General features: G+C 46.7%; 1 protein-coding gene across 2 annotated transcripts; it reads left to right on the plus strand.

The window, feature by feature from the left end:
* Nucleotides 1-1,032: 1,032 nt before the first annotated feature.
* On the plus strand, nucleotides 1,033-19,927 carry POU5F1 (POU class 5 homeobox 1). 2 transcript variants are annotated; one of them, XM_083601984.1, is made up of 6 exons: nucleotides 1,033-1,945; nucleotides 11,687-11,801; nucleotides 13,157-13,287; nucleotides 16,991-17,155; nucleotides 17,967-19,380; nucleotides 19,556-19,927. In XM_083601984.1, the coding sequence occupies exons 1-5, from the start codon at nucleotides 1,310-1,312 to the stop codon at nucleotides 18,255-18,257; spliced, it is 1,338 nt and encodes a 445-aa protein (XP_083458110.1). In that variant the 5' UTR covers nucleotides 1,033-1,309; the 3' UTR covers nucleotides 18,258-19,380; nucleotides 19,556-19,927. The 2 variants fall into 2 exon arrangements, with proteins under 2 accessions (XP_083458110.1, XP_083458111.1); XM_083601985.1 differs by lacking the exon at nucleotides 19,556-19,927 and having other exon boundaries at nucleotides 16,994-17,155; nucleotides 17,967-19,140.
* The last annotated feature ends 129 nt before the right edge of the window (nucleotides 19,928-20,056 follow it).

Below are 20,056 nucleotides of genomic sequence, written 5' to 3' on the forward strand. Positions count from 1 at the left end.
TGGACATGTACATCCAGTTTTTTTCCTGTAATTTTTTTTGGAGCCCCCAAGAGAGTGGACCCCTAAGCTACAGCTTGTTTAGCTTCTCCAGCACTGGTTTGGCCTCACTGAGGGGCAGTATTTCAATATGAGTCGGAAAATGAGAATATCCCCGTTCATAACCCATTAATTAATATTAACCCCTTCCTTCCTGAACCAGCCCTCCATGGCCCATGTTCCCTTCCAACCCTCCCAGGAACCCCAAAAGCGCCCACCCACCTCCTCCCCATCCAACAGGGCGCCCTCTTTTGAGCCTTCTCAACTCCTCCTCCCTTTGGCTTTGAAGCCCCCCAGATCCTTTGCCCCTCTCACAGGGCCATCTCTCCCCCCACACACCCCCCCTCCAGGGGTAGAGGCCCGAGCTCTATTGTCTAGGTCTGAATGGGCCATATGGGGCTGCAGAATGGCCGGGCCCTGCTGAGCTTTGTTGGGCCCATGGCATTGGCGGTAGTTGGGGGGCTGCTGGCCCTTTGAAGCTGGGGAGGAGGGGGAGGGGGAGGGCGGGGGTCTTCACTCCCGATCTACTCCCCTTTGACCAATACCTGGCAGCAAGGAGGGGTGGGCGCGCAGGATCTCTTTAAGCCGGAGGGGCGGGGCAGCTTTCAGGATGGCCCCAAAGGCTTTCAAATCCGCCCCACCGGTGGAGGTCGGAGCGGAGAAGCGCTGTAGCTTCTGCCTTGGCTGGGCGTCTGGGGACACTTTTCTCACCACTTCGGGGTTTTTGGGACCTTTCATCGTTGGCTGGTCTCTTCTTCAGCCAGCTGCACACCTTGACTTCAACCTATAGACAGAGCGGATCTGTTCTGCATCCTTTCCTCACATCTCACTTTGCACCGGGATTCTTGGACCCAGACTTGGATGCACCAAGTCTGCTAACTTTTTAAAAATAATTAGCTGCTGGCCAGCTGGTTGATCAGATCATCTCAGCTTTTTTTCCCCTCCAGCTTTATCTTATTTTTTCCCTTTCGCCTGACTGACCAAACTGTGAGTGCTACTAAAGTTGGCTTCCATTTAGGGGTCTCTCTCTGGTGGTGGCAACATCCTTTGAGTGGCTGCAAGAGCTGAAGAAAAGGGAGAAATCTGATTTGGGGAAGAAGGCCTAGGAAGGTTTTTAGGGGCTGCGTTTCTTTGGACTTTCTGAACTTCTGCTAGCATCAGTTTATCTACACCTGGGTTCCCACCTTCGGATTAAAAGCAACAACTCTGCTTCCTGGACACTTTTTGAGTTTAAGCACCAGCCTTTTGAAAAAAGAAAACAACCAAGTTCGCCATGGCTGGGCACTTGGGCAGAGAGTTAGATCGCCCCTACCCTTTCCCTGTCCAAGGGCTTCACCTTGGCAACATCCCTGCTGTTCCTCACCATGAAGCTAGTGGAGGCTTCTTGCCTGAAGCCTTCAGTGGGGCAGCCCCTGGGCAGGGATTTGGGTTCAGGCCTGACTACGGGCCTCCGGGAGGGATGCTCGAGGCCCACCCTGGCGGAGGAGAAACTCCCCGGACTTGGTACCCCTTCTCTGCTGGAGACCCCTGGAGTCACCACCCCGGGGTGATGATGGGGGCTTATGGGGTCCCTCAGCCCGGGGAAGCTGCTTGCCAAGGCCCCAAACCTGACATCAAAGTGGAGCCTGACTTTGAGCAGCCGGGGCCCTCCTATGTGCACACCTGGGCAGGTGGCTGCCTTGCGCCGAACCCCTCGGCCTGCATTGGGCCTGGAGATAGCGGTGGAGCTGCCTCACCCAGCGACGAGCCCCAGCGCTCCAGCAGCCCCGCTAGCCAGGATGATGATCTGGGCAGCCTGACTGGCAGCGAGGAGACCAGTCCCCAGAGTAATGGTAGCAGCAGCCCAGGTGGGCAGGCAGCCTCTGGAGAAGTCAAGGAGGATGGTGGTGGCGGCGGCAGCGGAGATGAGGTAAGGATGCTGTTGTGAGTCTGGGAACCCCAGGGGGATGAGTTGGGGACATAAGAAACTGCCTTCTGCAGAGTCGAGCCCATCTAGTTCAGTATTACCTACACGGGCTGGCAGCCGCTTTCTACAGGATTTTGGATTCCCAGCCCTACAGATGGATGGTGAGAGAGTATAAGAATTACGGAAAGGGAAATATGGAGAGTGTTCAACAAGTAAATTGTGCCTAGTTTCCACATTGCTAGCTAGGATTGTCCTGTCTTGTCAACTTAATTGGGTACCCCATAGTTATTGTATGAAATAGGAAGTGAATATCTATCTCTGTTTTCAGCATGCCGCAGGTCTTAAAGCAAAGGGTGGTCTGTCTGGGGGAGAGGAAAACCGGGACATGGTTAAAGCAACAGAGTGTGCGTTCCTATCAGTCTTAAAACGCAAAGGGTTTGGTGGTAACTACCAGGAATAAACTTGGAAATGAGATTTCAGTGGCCCAGGGTTTGCGCAGGGATCTGAACTGTTATGATTCAAGTCTAAAAAACCTCTAGCCTCTGGTTGACCGTTTTCTACTTCAAGCGGTGTTGTGGTTGGGCTATACTTAATTGCATGCATGAGGCACGATGGCAACATGCTCTGTATGCAACTCCCATAGGTTTGCAAGGTTAGATTATGGTGTTTCTGGGCAGCTTTGAACCCTAGTACTTTCTCTTCAGAATGTAACCTCTGTGTTCTTCAACTACTACTTGATTTTATTACATACTAGAGCCCTGCTGGATCAGGTCCATCTAGTTAGCATCTTTTGCCATCAGCAGCCAGACAGGCGCTCTGGAAAGCTCATAAATAGGGCATGAATCCAGCAGCCCTCCTTGTTAGTTGCCAATAACTGGTATCCACTGGTAGGCTTCCCCTGTATCTGGAGGTTCTGCCTAGCTCTCATGGCTAATAGCTGTGTCTGTTTATATCCCACCTTCATCTCCAAGAGGCTGATGGTGGTGTGTGTGGTTCTCCCCCTTCTCATTTAATTTTCACAACAACCCTGTAAGGTAGGTTAGGCTGAGAGGCAGTGACTTGAACTCTCCTTTTCCCCAGGTGTTCGCAGGCCAACACACTAAAACCGCTAGGAGAGATTAGAGGCATCTTGATAACAACGCAGTGATTAGTGCGGCATGATTTATTCTTGAGAAATCCATGCTGGCTCCTGCTAGGTTAATCACTTTTTTGATTGAGTTATTAACTTAGCAGATTGTGGCAATTGCTTGATGCAATTTATCTTGTTTTCAGCAAAACAGTTGACAAAAAGTTTTTGTTAAGCGTGAGCTGGAGGATATTACTGTTCAGTGGATTCACAAATGATTGGAAAACTGCCCTCAAAGATTGTTGAAGAACTTGGAAGAGCAAAATGGGGGGGGGGGAGAGGTTTCGTTTGGGGTGATGAGTCCTGGACCTGATATACTTTTATGTTCTTATCAGTGGCTACAGTACTTAGAAGAAGGGATAGAGGGAATCTTTATCACAGTTGGCAGATGGCACAAAGCTGAGAAGGATAGCCGAAACCTCAGAAGACAGGCATGCAGAAAATTCTTCAAATGCAGAGTTCGAAACTTGGGGAGGACAGGACAAAGTGATTGAGCTGAGGGTGGGGTGTGTACCTGGTTTGATAGTAGTAACAAAACTATCTCTGGGTGGGACATGCATCAGATATCTGAAGAGCAAAAACTTGTTCTCTGCTGCCCCAGAGGGAGAAGACAAGAACCTATAGGCTTTTATAGAAGGGAGATTTTCCTTGAGTGTTAATGGAACAGTTCAGCAATTACCTAGAGGAGTAATGAACTCTCCCTCAGTGGTGGTCTCCAAGCAGAGACAGCCCTTACTGCGATGTTATATTCTACTTCTCAATTTCCAGTATCTAGCAGGGTGTTAAACAACATGACTTATGAGGCCCCCTTTAGTTCTAGGAACCTGCCCTCATTACATGGCTTATAGAGATACTTACTTGTGGCCTTAGAGTTGCCGGGAGGAATTCCTTAGGATATTTTATTTATTTATTCCAAGGACACGTCTGAAAACTTGGTGCCAGAGTCCACTGAAGATTTTGGATATCTAGATAGTTTGTTCTATCCCGTCATCTCTGCAAGCCTCTCCTTAATATCAGCTTGTGCAAAAGCAATCAATGTTGCTTATTTCCGCTTGTGTTTAAAATGGAAAGTTGCTGTGGCCCAGGGGCATTGATCATTGATAAACTCTCCAGGCTCAAGATCTTGCCTATTGAAAACCTTACAGCCCACAGCCAGATGGCACATATCTTCGTCATCTTTTGCAGGTGACTGCATGGTCATTCCTATATATTCTCTGTGGAACGCATCCTGTTTCTATAAATGAGAAACTGTAGGTGGGAGGAACTGTGTTTGTTTTAGGGGAAGTGGATTTTCTTCTCCTCATCTTGTCTGCCCCATATCTCATATTTGTGGTGTTGGGGTGGCTTTTCTAAGTCTCCAAGCTAGGGACTAAGCAGAAGTGGATTGTAGAAGTTTATAATTCTGAGCATGGTGAAAGGCTCATTTCCCCCGTCCCCACCATACAATAATTCTCGTCACCCAGCACAACTGATTGGCAGTGGGGTTAAAACTTACAAAGAGCAATGCTGGATATTTTCCTGCAAATGTTTTCCACTTTAAATGTCCTGTCAGATGGGATCAGGGCTCTCCCACCATGTCCCCTTAACTTATTCTCTGCGTGTGTGTGTGTAGTACCATTTCTGACACCCATAAGGTTTACAGTTTCTTGAAGTCGCTTTGGAGTTGAATCAAGGTCAAATAATCATTTTTGAGGGTCTAGTACAAATGGTTGCTCTCTCTCTGTCTGTCTCTCTTCCCCTCACATGACACCACAATCCCATATCATCTCGTGATTCACAAAAGTAAATTTCTGTTTTGAGTTCTCTTCATAAATCACACCAATGAGCCTTTTCAGTCATTCCCCTAAGTCTTTCCCTCCTTTTATCAGTTTTGTTGAACATAACATCCAGTCCAAAGAGGAGTCCTGCAAAATTTGATGTCTAGTTTGATCATTAACTTTTGGTTGATCCCAGTAAAGGGATAAAAAAAAAATTTGTCCTGCTTTTTGTTTTTTGACAGAGAGGGCTTGTCGTTTTTTTAATTACACAATCAGGAAACACTAGAGTAGCCCTGACTGTACTCATTCGATTCTATAAATTATAATGCAAGGACAAGTGCATACGTTAAGCACCATCCGTGATCAAAGTTCTCTGGCTGAAGGATTTTTGAAGTTGTTGCAACATAACGCACGCAACAACAGAAAGTTTAAAAACCAATCTCATCAGAGAGTCATTTCCATTTGTAAGGTGAAATAAGGCATTAGAAGCCGTTAGTTAGACGTGTCCTCCTTAAGGCAGGCTATTAAATCCATCCTCTCCCCCTTCTTCTTAATGCCAGCAAATGTCATCTTAGTTCCTGGAATATACCGTACTTCCTGGGGTTTTCCAAGTAAACCAGCAGTGTATTTTCTCCCCAGATTATACCTTCGCTTTCGTTGGCTTCCGTGCAAGAGGAACCTTCGGCTTGACCGGTCTTTTGGCCAAAAAGACCAGGCAGATTAGGGCCAGTTTTGTGCTTGCCTCCCTTTCCAACTGTGTGGCACTGTGAACCCTGCTGAACACCGATTTTCTTGCCCTTCTCAATGGTCTCTGCACCCAAAGTAGAGGAAGGAATGCAAAGCCCTTCTGTGCCCTGTGCTGTCTGCATTCTTCCCTGTTTTGATTCCTTAGTCCTGCTGGCCACATGACCTGGAAAAACTGTCTGCGGACTCTGGCACCCTCGGCCTGTAAAGCGAGATGAGCGCTGCAACTCCAGTCGTCCGCGACTGGACTTAACTGTCAGGAGTCCTTTACCTTTATGCATTAATTACTTCAGTGGGGGGGGCACACAATTTCTCTTCCTCCCCATTCTGTGCTTTGCATCTGCTTCTATGTTCCAGAAACATTAAAAGCAAAAACCAAGCAAAAAAAGTTTCTCAATCCTGATTTTATTTTTTTAAAGGGCTCTAGGCATGTTCCATGTTGCATTTGAAATTCTCTTCATTCATTCAACGGTGCTTTGAATTTAAAGGTAGTTTTCTCCTACCCTAACGCTTGGGAATATATATCGTTCTACCTTGTGGAAAATGACAACGTTTTTAAAGTAAAAATGATGAAAATGACATCTGCAATCATGTGCTCGCCTCCAGACTACAGTGGTACCTCTAGTTACGAACTTAATTCATTCTGGAGATCCGTTCTTAACCTGAAACTGTTCTTAACTAGAGGCGTGCTTTCACTAATGGGGCCTCTTGCTGTTGCTGCGCTGCTGGCACACGATTTCCGTTCTCATCCTGGGGCAAAGTTCTCAACTAGAGGTAACTCTTCCAGGTTAGCGGAGTTTGTAACCTGAAGCGTTTGTAACCTGAGGCGTTTGTAACTCGAGGTAGCACTGTATAAGAAAAGATGCTATTGCCATGTGAGGCTACAGGCTTCCTGGGAGCCCAGATATGTGTGGGAACTGGCAGTGGTTGCCTAGTGGTGAGAAAATGCACTCTGTATGTGCTCAGAGGTGTTTTACTGACATTACTGGGTAGGCCTATACAGTGGTACCTCAGGTTAAGTACTTAATTCGTTCCGGAGGTCCGTACTTAACCTGAAACTGTTCTTAACCTGAAGCACCACTTTAGTTAATGGGGCCTCCTGCTGCCGCCGCGCCACCGGAGCCCGATTTCTGTTCTTATCCTGAAGCAAAGTTCTTTACCTGAAGCACTATTTCTGGCTTAGTGGAGTGTGTAACCTGAAGCATGTGTAACCTGAAGCGTATGTAACCTGAAGCGTATGTAACCCGAGGTACCACTGTACCTAAATTCTCCTATCTCAGGAGAGGTCATGGTCGGCTGTGCAGGATATTTGGCTTTAAATCCTGAAACAAGTATGGAAAAAAGGGGAAATTGGCCTTCAATGAGGACCTTCCTGGTAGTGGCACCCCGTATGTGGAAAGCCCTCTGCAAAGAGGCCTGCCAGCACCTTCTTTGAATTGTAACCCACTGTTTACATGTTATGTCATGCTGTGAAACTGAGTTTATCTCTCTGCTGACCATTTTTATGGCATATTCATAATTGGATTATATATCCACATAGAGAACAAGGTTGTTTGGCAGCTGTATAAATGCCACCAATAGCTATTTCTCGCCGAACTTTTTTCACACTCCTGAAATTCAGAGAAGCTTTGAACGCCAACCGGCTTTCAAAAGAGGAATAGTCTTAAGGCCAGAAATAGCGGTGGCAACCTTATGTTGAGGCAGTTCAAATAACTGTATTGGAGGCACAGTTGACTTGTTATGCTAAAATCGTCTCCTGTGATCTCCAGGAGATCTGAGGGCCTTTGCAGCTTTGCGGCTGTTTGGCCAGCCTGCTCCAGAAGTGATTTCATACCTGCACCAAATAAATATTTTAAAAATGCTAAAGGGGGTGATTGTAGAAGTGTTGCGTTTCTCGAAGTGTTGCGGAACAGGTATTCTTTATTGGGTGCAAAAGATCTTATCTGCAATGCGAGTCGAACCCTGCCCAGAGGTATCTGCACTTGGGTCCAGTCAATATCTCTTCCCAAAGATCAATGGAAGTGGGATGGGCGGGGAACACAAAAGACCCTTTTAATCTACTTTTGCTTTTTCTGAAGGGAGGAGGACAACTCCACCTTTTCTAGAAGAAGGCAAAATTGTCAGAAGGCAAAAGTTTTCACTGATGATGTTGCCGGGGTGGGGTATGGGGGGGCGTGAGAAGGGCCGCAGCTCATCTTTCAGGCTGTTTACCCTGCTGGGCTGATCAAGCTACAGCTTTTAAGCTGGTTTTTCACTCTTTCCCCCCTACCCTAGGTTTTTTTTTGTGTTTTTTGAGGGGGGAGCACAGGGGAATGGCTCTCTCAGGTTCCAAAATCCTGTCTTGTATTTAAAAACGAGAAAGTTGGGTGGGAGGGAAATGGGCCTCCAACCACAATTACTATTACTTCTTGTTCTTAATACACATTCATTCCAAAGTTACAGTACATCTTTGTCCACTGCCATAATATCACAGAACGATCACGCCACTCCTCAGTCCCTCATCACTGTCCTGTTGGCTCGACAAATACCCTCAAGAGGAACCCAACTACCGATCTGATTTACTGTTAACTGCGCTGGACTTTTCCTGTATCTCTCCAGCCTTTCTTGATCCGTCTTTGTGTAAAAAAATCTGGCTTTGGCCACATTCGCCTCACACATTTCATAGAATCATAGAATCATAGAGTTGGAAGAGACCACAAGGGCCATCGAGTCCAACCCCCTGCCAAGCAGGAAACACCATCAGAGCACTCCTGACATATGGTTGTCAAGCCTCTGCTTAAAGACCTCCAAAGAAGGAGACTCCACCACACTCCTTGGCAGCAAATTCCACTGTCGAACAGCTCTTACTGTCAGGAAGTTCTTCCTAATGTTTAGGTGGAATCTTCTTTCTTGTAGTTTGGATCCATTGCTCCGTGTCTGCTTCTCTGGAGCAGCAGAAAACAACCTTTCTCCCTCCTCTATGTGACATCCTTTTATATATTTGAACATGGCTATCATATCACCCCTTAACCTCCTCTTCCCCAGGCTAAAAATGCCCAGCTCCCTTAGCCGTTCCTCATAAGGCATCGTTTCCAGGCCTTTGACCATTTTGGTCAACAGTGCTTTATTAAAGAGTAATGGTTTCCCCCAAAGGATCCTGGGAGCTGTCATTTGTTATGGGTGCAGAGAGTTGTGTCAGGAGACCCCCTATTCCCCCTCACAGAACTACGTTTCCCAGCTTTCCCTGGAAAGAGGGACTGATTGTTAAACCACTCTGGGAATTGTAGCTCTGTGAGGGGAATTTGTGTGTGTGTGTGTGTGTGTGTGTGTGTGTGGCCTAACAACTTTCAGCATCCTTAACAACATCTTTACAGCTGCCGTAATTCTTGGAGGGAAGCCATAGCTGTTTAAAGTGGTATCATAGCACTTCCGAATGTAGTGGTCTTTAGACCAGTCATAGGCAAACTTGGCACTCCAGATGTTTTGAGACTACAATTCCCATCATCCCTGACCACTGGTCCTGTTAGCTAGGGATGATGGGAGCTGTAGTCCCAAAACATCTGGAGGGCCGAGTTTGCCTGTCTTAGACACTCCAGGTCTTTTGACAATGGAAGAACTCCCAGCCCTTAATTGTGTGGGAGATTGGCACCAAGAAAGAGGGTTCCTTCAACCAATCTGGGGTAGCCAATGTGGGACTCTCCAGATGGACTACACCTCCCATCATCCCTGGTCATAATCTGGCTGGGTTGATAGGAGCTGAGCCCACAACACACTTCCGGGTTTGCCGCAGTCATAACCCGAAGATTTCATAACCTGCAGGTTATGCAACACGAGGTACCACTGTACTTGCCTTGTACATCCATTTGTGATTAAATTTGACAAGACCTCCGATCTTCCGCTTGTGTTCCCGAATTAAGTTCCTTAAATACACACTTAAAACTTTTTTTCTCTATGCTATTTGACCTACTATAAATTTAATTTTATAAAATTATCCTGTACACACACCGAAGCTCAGTCAAGACTTGCCAACAGATTGATCTTTTGACAGTGTTCTTTTACATATGCTCTGTATATATCGCACTCTCTGATAATTTTTTCATCTGTAACGTCTCTTAACCTTGCTGATAATCTCGCCAGCTCGGCGTACTCTTATTTTTTGCCATTCTAATTTAGATTGGATATCCTCTCCCTTCCAGCCTTTTACGATTAGAATTCTGGCGGCAACTGTTATATACATTGGCAGTGCATTGCAGTTGATAACAACAAGCAGACAAATCTTCACCAAGACCCTCAGCAGTTTTCAAGTGGTCTGTGAGGAAGAAACTTTGGGAGCCCCTGTCTTAACGGATGTTAGATTTCCCTGAATTTTCCAGTTCTTAGATAAGCGTTGAAGCATCTCAGCTGGTTCTGGGGCTCGTAGGGCTGCTTCAAGACATTGGTTGCCTGAGGTGTTACAACAAATTTCACCTTGATGTGTGGGGAGAAGCAGACTAATATCCAAAGCTGGCCAAGTTATTTGAGCACCCAGCGGATAAAATCTCTCACTCCGGGGTCTATCTGATAGTTTTACATTTTCTTATTCTTCATCTTAGAATAGAATCTAGAAGCTTAACTTACTACAGTCTAATTTTTGTACTTCATCCCCCCTCCCCCAGAAACCTTGTCCTTATTTTGTTCTATTTTTAGTTGATCGAAGTAACAAAATTACTCAAATAATGCACTTTAGAAAAGTTGGAAGTTGGAAAATGGGGTTCCTTATTCTCTCCTACCCCCCTTTTTCTGGGAAGGGATTCTGGTAAAGTTGTGATCGGCTCTGATGGGCCATCAGACAGGGACACATTCAGACAACCATTTGATTCTGGCCCAAGGCTAAGGCGATCAGCTCCTTTAGTTCAAAAACAAAACACCAATGTGTTGGATTCCCCTGGTATTTGTGAAGGATATGAGTTTATCAGAGAAGCTATTTGCTTGACTAGACTGGGAGAAAGATCTAATCTGTGTCTGAAGAAAGATAACATATGCTAAAGACTAGTACTGCAAGTTTTAAGTGATTAGTCATCCTCTGTGGCAGGAGTATACAAAGAAAAATTCTTCCCTGGGGGGACTTTTCCCCACATTGTCCCAGCACCTGCTCATTGGCAGACCAGTCTGGGAAGTATCCTCAGACACACAGTTCAGTTACTTAATCTGTCCCTGTGAAAAAACTGGTCTGACTGCCAAGAAACTGACTGCCATGTGGATTCCGGTATCATCACTGAGAAATAGGTTTATTCATACACGTAACCTTGTCCCAAGGCTTTTCAGGCTAATAGGGCCTGGTAGCTGATCAGTGTCATTCCCTCTGCACATGAGTAATATGTTTGTATCCAGATGCTCTAAAAAAACAACAGCAAGGCAGCAATATTTCGCCATTAAGAGCTAAATTAGCTTTGGGATTGAGAGCCTGGGCTGTTTTGGTGATCAACTTCTGATAATGCAATGTACACTTCTAATTCACAAAAAGTCTCTCTCTCTCTCTCTCTCTCACTCACTCACACACACACACACACACGAGAGAGAGAGAGAGAGAGAGAGAGAGAGAGAGAGAGAGATGCAATCAAAATTATTCGACCCCCATTGCAAATCAGGTTTATTACCCAAAATTTGCTGACTTTCAGCTGTTTGCAAGGGGCAAATTGAACAAAAGCAATTGAAATAGCTACCATGGATGCTTCTAGCGCTTTCCCCCCAAATTACAACTTGGGATGGTGGCTTCTCCACTATATATGCAACTATATATGACCTGTCTGTTGAACGGAGTTGATGAGAGACCTCTCATGAGCTGATGGCTTAGCCCAGACACTCCGGTGGGCCTCATGAGAATTGTAGTTCAACAGCACATCCACAAGTTCTCTACCCCTGGCTTAACGGGTCAGAATCTAAGTCTTACTGGTTTCCTGGGGGAATATTGGTGGTTAACTGGTGACCAATGGTTTAGACTTTGAGGCCTGGGGGCCTGAGTGGGAAAGACAGCTACAACCTCTGGCTGTGGAGGTGAGATGGCCATGGTGGTGATTTGATGTGTTTTCCCATAAACAAGCTGTCCTTGTTCTTGTTCTCTTTACCCAAGCCCACCTTTTCTCCCTTCTTTCTCCCTAGGTTCCTATTACTACCTCAGAGGATCTGGAAGAGTTTGCCAAATTGCTGAAGCACAAAAGAATCTCGCTGGGCTTTACTCAGGCAGACGTGGGACTGGCCCTGGGTCTGCTGTATGGTGGGTATTTTTCAGTGTTAATAATAATAATAATAATAATAATAATAATAATAATACCACAAAGGAGACCTTTCATGTGTTCAGTATGGGAATCCAGAAACAAGTCGAACGCAATGAACTTATTCTCCTCCTGCAGATATGGGAGTAAGCAGGTGGAAATGCTTATTGGGCTGGACCCGGAATAGGCAAATTTGGCCCTCCAGCTATTTTGGGACTACAATTCCCATCATCCCTGACCATTGGTCCTCTTAGCTATGGATGATGGGAGTTGTAGTCCCAAAACATCTGTAGGGCTGAGTTTGCCTATGCCTGGGCTGGATCAATACATTTTGCTGGCTGAGGCAGAGCAGCAAGTTACATATTTCCTCTGCCTGAAGCCAAGGTGCATATACACTAGTGGTGGATGGGCTGTTAAAGGAGGGTGGGGAAAACATTGTGCTCTTTCTGGGATAGTTTTTCCGCTGTTGGTCCCACCCCCACCCCCACACTGATCTCTCACCTGTGGCTCCCAGAAGCTGTCTGCATGCAACAGATCAGGCATAGGCAAACTCAGCCCTCCAAATGTTTTGGGACTACAATTCCCATGCTCCCTAGCTAACAGGACCAGTGGTCAGGGAGCGATGGGAATCGTAGTCCCAAAACTTCTGAAGGGCCAGGTTTGCCTATGCTTGCAACAGATGGTTGGATGGCTCCTTCCAGCAACTCCTGCAGCCAAGCTGGTGCCAAACGTATTGCTCTGCTTTCCTTTGGACCATATCAGCGGGGTGTATTGTCATCTGGGCAGCCCAGGACCTCTAGACACACTTCCCAGGCTTCCCCTTACCCCTGGGGAAGGCCTGGGTGAAAAAATAAGCCGGTGGCTAGTGGTGAAAACTCATAAGAGTTATCACAGATCCCTCCGTTGGAGGCAATTGAAGCAGGAATAGCTGCCTCCAGTCTTGGGCTGCCTCTGATCTGAGTCTAGGCTGTGTTTTTCATTATTATTATTATTATTTTATTTATACCCCGCCCTCCCCAGCCAAGATCGGGCTCAGGGCAGCTAACACTGGTATAAAAACAATTGATTGAAATACAACTTAAAAACAAGATTAAAACACAACATTAAAATGCTGCCTCATTTCAGTAGGAACTCAAATAAAAAACTTTTTGGGGGATGAAAACGTCAAGTCTTCACCAAGGCCAACTATCCAGACTGGTCCTACGTGGGCCAGAAAAAAGCCAGGGAAGTCCCCAATTACCATGCAGAGTTATAGTTCCTGTTGCATTGCCTACCTACCTCTGCCTCTAGCGCACTCCCTGCATTCCTGTCCCCAAATCTGGTTTTTGCCTGTCTTCTTCTTTTCTCCCTCCCGCAGGGAAGATGTTCAGCCAGACCACGATCTGCCGCTTTGAAGCCTTGCAGCTCAGCTTCAAGAACATGTGCAAACTGAAGCCCCTCCTCCAGCGCTGGCTGGAAGAGGCTGATTCCAACGAGAATTTGCAGGAGGTGAGCCTCCTGGAGAGAGGGAGTTGAGTGGCGTGTCCCTGGGGCCGGGGAGAAGTCTTCGTCCGGGTTGCTCAATTATTATTATCAAACCATTGCTTGCCACCCTGCCTGGGGCTGCACAGAGTTTCTTTGGCAATATTGATGGGCTTCTGCCCCAAAGAGCTTAGGCTGTATACCTGAAGGCTGTATACCCCCATCGTTCAACCCGGACACTGAGATCCAGAACCGAGGGCCTTCTGGCGGTTCCCTCATTGCGAGAAGTGAGGTTACAGGGAACCAGGCAGAGGGCCTTCTCGGTAGTGGTGCCCGCCCTGTGGAATGCCCTCCCTTCAGATGTGAAGGAAATAAGCAGCTATCTTCTCTTTAAAAGACATCTGAAGGCAGCCCTGTTTAGGGAAGTTTTTAATATTTAATGCTGTATTGTTTTTAACACTTGATTGGAAGCCTCCCAGAGTGGCTGGGGAAACTCAGCCAGATGGGCGGGGTATAAATAATAAATTATTATTATTTATTATTATTATTATTATATCCAGCTAAATCAGGGGTCGGCAGGGTTTACCTTGCCTGGGCTGGTTCACTCCAGCAGAGATCCCTCTGTGGACCGGATTGCGTGCGTGCGAGTGTGCGCACACCTGCAATTATCTGCGTCTGCGCAGTTGCGAGTCCCCGCACCTCGCTGCGCCTGTTTACCACAGCACGCAGGGGCTTGCCGAGAGGGTGACTTGGTTTGGGGGCACCTCGTGGGCCGGTTAAACGACCTCTGTGGCCTGCTTGTAGCCCATGGGCCTTAGGTTGCCTACCCCTGAGCTAAGTCATTGCACACACAGTTCCACGAGTGCAGCAGAATTCATTTCCCTCTTACCTCCCTGCGCTTCCTGAAAATTATACCAGAGTGTAGGGGGAGAAACCCTAGAGCAAATCTAAGGGGTGCAGCGGCGGCAGGAGGAAGGAAAAGGAGGGATAGTTGCTATGCGCTCACAGAAGTTGTTTTCCACATGCAATGATTTGGTCCGATGCAACTCGTTCATTCTAAAACATGTTGCCCCAAAGAGATTACAGTCCAAAACAGTGATAAAAATGTGTTAAATTTATAAGCCACCCTTCAGTAATAGAAGTGCGGTTACAGGGAACCAGGCAGAGGGCCTTTTTGGTGGTGGCGTCTGCCCTGTGGAATGCCCTCCCACCAGATGTCAAGGAAATAAACAACTACCTGACTTTTAGAAGACATCTGAAGGCAGCCCTGTTTAGGGAAGTTTTTAATATTTGATGTTTTATTGTGCTTTTAATTCTGTTGGGAGCTGCCCAGAGTGGCTGGGGAAACCCAGCCAGATAGGCAGGGTAATTATTATGGGAATATCAAGGTAGTATGCAGCATAAAAACATGCCGCAGAACCAATTTCAGATGCTGCTACAGCAGCAAAAATACGGGCCAGTAACTTCTAAGGGGAGGGAAAGATGAGGTTATCTAGGGGGCACTGTGGACAAGTACTATCTTAAGGCTTCATCAACGCGTTTGGGCGTGAGGCTGAAGAGAAAATGACAAAGCCGACGAAGGAAAAGTGGATTTGAAGGAGGTGAAGGGGATACCATTTGCACATCTCGAGGGGGCCAGTTTAATGTTCAGGGATAAGGAGACTGGGCGAAGTTGTTTAAGGGGCCTGTATACTTTTTTTGAGGGGGTGAAGGTCATGGGCAGAGATCAGGGCCGGATTTAGGTTTGATGAGGCCCTAAGCTACTGAAGGTAATGGGGCCCTTTATATGTCCAGCTGTCCTTTGTCAACAACAAATTGTCACTGTTTTTTGTGTTGAATATATGCTGTATGGTAATTCATGGACCTAATACTTATCTAAAGCCATTTGCACATACCAAAATATGTATTTTATCAAAGTAATTGCTGAACTGAAATACAATTAAGAAGTATATTAATAGTGAATTTTTTTGGGGGGGGCCCTAAACTATAGCTTGTTTAGCTTATACGTAAATCCGGCACTGGCAGAGATACAAGAAGCAAGGATAGGCTTTGGAAAGTAAGGCAAGCAGTCCATGCTAAAGAAGGGAAGCCAGTGACTGACTAGAAAAAGACTACCTGCTTATTATTATTTATTTCATGAAATTTATACGCCACTTGATTTGAGGCTTTGGTGTTTTTTGTTGCTGTTGTTGTTTTTTACAAAATATAAAAGAGCCAAAACAACAACAACCCAGTGTTGTGGGCAGAGTGATAGGAGAGCCAAATTATGTTGGCAGTCGAGTTAGAGACCGAGATGCGACTGTGCCAGGTTAGGGAGAAGGAGGATGAACAATTAACCAGAACTTTAGCTTTCAAGAACAGAGGAAGGATGTGCGTGTTGAGTTTGCAATACCGTGGGAGTAGAAGGGCTACAATTGGGCAAATGTGAGTTTGTGGTGTGTAAGGGGAGAGGAAATGAATCCAAGGCTGGTCTTGATGATGATGATGATGATGATGATAAATATTTATACCTCGCTGATCTGGCTGGGCTTCCCCAGCCACTCTGGGCGGCTTCCAACACAATATTAAAATACAGTAATGCATCAAATGTTAAAAGCTTCCCTAAATGCCAAGAGAAAGCTCAGAGGCGGTCACTTGGGGAGAAAATCATTCGAACTAGGAAATCTTAACTTCACATTGTGTATTGTACACCCCGTGCTGGTCCTTCCTAGCAGAAATGCCACCATCCGTCCCCAAGAGAGAAGTGTCATGGGCTTTGGGGGCAGCCTCAATATTTGCAGAAGTACAATCCTTATAAAGAAAGCAAAGAACACCTTAAGCCTGAGGAGGACGGCAGCAACAACTAAAACAGCCCAGTGGGGGCTGAGAACATCAGTTGAGCCATACTGGGTTAGGCCAGGTATGTAGGAATATGAGAGGAAGAGAGGGGAAGCACTTCAGAATTTAAAGAGCGAGGAAAGCTGGGGGGGGGGCATCTGGGGAAATGGTGGTATATGAAGGGCTTAGAACAGATTGAAGCACAGTGGACAATTCTGATATTGGAGAGGGGGAGGATAGACCAGAGTAGAACATCAAAGGTAAAAGAGGCTCTAAGATAAAGGGACCCCTGACCATTAGGTCCAGTTGCGGACGACTCTGGGGTTGCGGCGCTCATCTCACTTTACCACCTGAGGTAGCCGTCGTACAGCTTGCAGGTCATGTGGCCAGCATGACTAAGCTGCTTCTGGTGAAACCAGAGCAGTGCACGGAAACGCCGTTTACCTTCCCGCCGGAGCGGTACCTATTTATCTACTTGCACTTTGACGTGCTCTCGAACTGCTAGGTTGGCAGGAGCAGGCACTGAGCAATAGGAGCTCACCCCGTCGTGGGGATTTGAACCGTCAACCTTCTGATCGGCAAGTCCTAGGCTCTGTGGTTTAACCCACAGTGCCACCCACATCCTAAAAGAGGCTCTAGGATTTGCCAAAATGGCTATTGGTCAGGGTGGTGTAGCAATGTTGGTTGGTTGGTTGGCCAGCCCAGAGGGTGAATATACTCCAGAGTCATTTCACCGTGGCTTAAATCGGGAGGGAGTTATCGAGGCTCCCAGCGCCTCCTTGTGGCTATGCCAGTGAGCGCACGCAGGAGGAGCGTGGAAGAGTCTGCCCAGTCACTGATGGGAAGGGTGGGTTGTTGTGGGTCTGGCTTGTGGGTTTGGCAGCGTCACCAAACATGGCTATCCCTTGTGCAGCAGCTGTGCTCCATGGAGTCTGCCATGATCCAAGCCCGGAAACGTAAACGTACCAGCATTGAGAACAGCGTGCGGGGCACCCTCGAGTCTTACTTCCTGCGCTGCCCCAAGCCCAACGTGGACGAGATCGAGCAGATTGCTGATAACCTCAGCCTGGAGAAGGATGTGAGTGACACCCATCTTTCTTCACCTTCCCAAGCGCCTGCTACTTCACTACTCCTGGCAAAAATAAAAATAAAAAAAATCTTTCACCATTAAAATGAGCCCGGTCCAACATGATGGGCTCAAGCTCCTTACAGTATTTTGTGGGTGGGGTATAATATTTATCTACTGATTTGTTGCCATTTATAATATATCTGTCTCTATCCTGCCCCCATGAATGCTCATTCATTCATTCATTCATTCATAGCATTTATTTCCCACCTTTCAGCTGTGAAAGCCCCCAGAGCAGCTTACAAATCAATTAAAAAAAATCAACAGCCACTCCTCAGGCTTACAGTGTCCAAAAGACATAACTCAAAAAAGGATGGGACAAAAAACGAGCAAAATTCACACCCAAATCGCTGCAGCATTTGGGGCTGTACAGCAAATGGTTTCTGCAAATCTTGGGGTTCTACCACCTGGGGCGAGATCTGAACATGCAGATTTAATTATTGTTTATTGTTTGTTAATATAATGCCGTAAAAAAAATATCAAATCACTTCTGACATTTATTATTCAACAAGCAAAACGTGCAACCCAAGTCCCAGCACTCCCGACTTTAGAGTTGGGGACTGAGGCCATGGAGTGTGGGGGGGGGGTGATTCCAAGACACTTTGTGTTCCTGTTCTGCAATGCCCAAGAGAGAAGGTCTTGCAGAACCCTCTGGGGAGACGAGAAATGGCAGGAAGGCAGTGTGGGTCAAGACGGAGGAAGTTGCCTTGGCAGTAACCTATATATGTCTTCTTTTCTCCCCCTTTGCCCCGCACCCTTATAGGTTGTCCGCGTCTGGTTCTGCAACCGTCGCCAGAAGGGCAGGCGCAACTTAGGGGCTGGCTCGCGGGATGATTACGACGGGCCGGCCCTACCGCCTCCCTTCCCTCATGGCGTGCGCCAGGCTCCGCCCCCCGGGCTCGGCCCCGCCCACCACCAGCTGGGCCCACCCCACCAGGGCTACAATGGCGCTGCCTTCGCTGCCCTGTACCTGCCCCCGTTCCACGAAGGGGACGCCTTCGTTCCTTCCCCCTCTGGCTCTGCCGTCATGGGCCACCCAATGCATTCGAGCTGAAGAGGGCCCCCCCCTTTAAACAAGCTTCTCCATCCTAAGCCTTAGTCGGGAAGAAGCCCCTCAGGCTACTTCCCTGCTTTCTAACTAAGGAGCCTTTAAGAAAGGGGTTGTCTAATTTTTGTCTTTTATTTTTTGCTTTTTAAATCAGGCATGCAGGACTTCTTGGCGGTATTGCAATTTTGAGGGGAAACGGTTGAGGCATCTAGTTTTTTTATTGTAACCATGGTTTTAAAGTGCTGCTCATCACACTCCCAAGGCGAGAAAATGGTGCTCCTAGAACAGGCATATGCAACTTTCGGCCCTTGAGACTACAATTCCCATCATCCCTGACCACTGGTCCTGTTAGCTAGGGATCATGGGAGTTGTAGGCCAAAACATCTGGAGCGCCAAAGGTTGCCTATGCCTACCCTAGAAGCATCAATGGGGACTTTTAACAAAAAGAGTTCTAGTTTGCTGGAGCCATCTTTTTAATCTCCATTGTATCACTACAATTGTAATCTGGACATAAGCTCTCTCCCTCTCCCCCTCCAAGACTGAAAGAATTGACAGCAGCCTTTGCCAACCTGCTGCTGTCCAGATGTTTGGACTACCATCAGTCCCAGTCAAGTCTTGGTCTGATGGGACTCGTAGTCCAAAACATCTGGACGGCACCGGGTTGGGGAAGGCTGATCTACTGACTTTAGCAGCTGGAGAAGAATCGTGCTTTTAAGTTCAGCATTTTAAAGAAACATTCTCCTGTTGAGATCGGTGAGGCTTAGAAGTGCTTTAACAATGGCCTGGTAGACAAACAGCAGTTGAGATGCAAAACTTAACACTTTGATTTTGCAGTTGACAACTGGGTGGTTCAGTTTTCCTCCATGCAACGAAAATTCCCGGGGAGAAGGATACTGGAATGTCTCCTGAAATGGATTCTCTTTTAGGCCTCCTGTCACACTGTCAAGCCTCAAAGTAGATTTCGTTCTAGGCGCTGACTTCCTCTCTTGAGCAAAGAATGCAAAGTTAGTTTTGAAGCCAAAGTTAGTTTAGAAATTTGTGTGTGAGAGAGACTGATTGGAAGAGATTGGGATACATGAATGCATGTCTTTTCCTGAAAATTTAGGATGGTCCTTTTGGTGCTCTAGCAGTTTTCCCCAACCCTGGGGCACTCCCACCATCCCTGACTATTGTTCATGACGGCGGTTGTGCTCCAACATCTTGTGCAGGCCCAAGGTTGGAAAAACCACTCTAGAATGTCTACATTGCTCTAGAACGGTTGGTGCATAATAATAATTAAAAAATCAGTGCCTTTCCCCCCCAAGGGCATTTGTCCCTTTTTTAGAAATGCCTTGCCTCGTTCACAAATTGCGACAAACGTCTGAAACAATTCCTTTAAAAGAGAAAACAGTGAGAGGCACTTGATTTCCTCTTCACTTCCTTTCCCATTTATTTCCTCCTCATTATTTACTATTGCCTCTAGTATGGGAGAAGCACGGTTGTTGTAGTGGTGTTCTTAAAAATAAATGAGCTGTAATAATTTGGCCTCTTTTAAGTTTTGTAATGTACTCTTGGCACTCTGAACTGTATGCATGCCATTTCTCATAACAGACCCCTATTAAAAAAAAATTGCCAATCATATTGTGTGTCTCATTTTCTAAACCAGGAGCACACTGACTCCTACCAGGCTGGTACGCAAACCAGTTTAGTCATCCTTGTTCCCCCATTGCATTCTCTGACTTGTCTTCCTACACGACCTGCCATCTAATTTTCTCATCTGAACAGGAAGAGGGTGGCCTTACATAAATACATTTATTATCTAGAAA

The sequence above is a fragment of the Podarcis filfolensis genome (assembly GCF_964270895.1).
Source record: "Podarcis filfolensis genome assembly, chromosome: 2".
Classification (NCBI taxonomy): Eukaryota; Metazoa; Chordata; class Lepidosauria; order Squamata; family Lacertidae; genus Podarcis; species Podarcis filfolensis.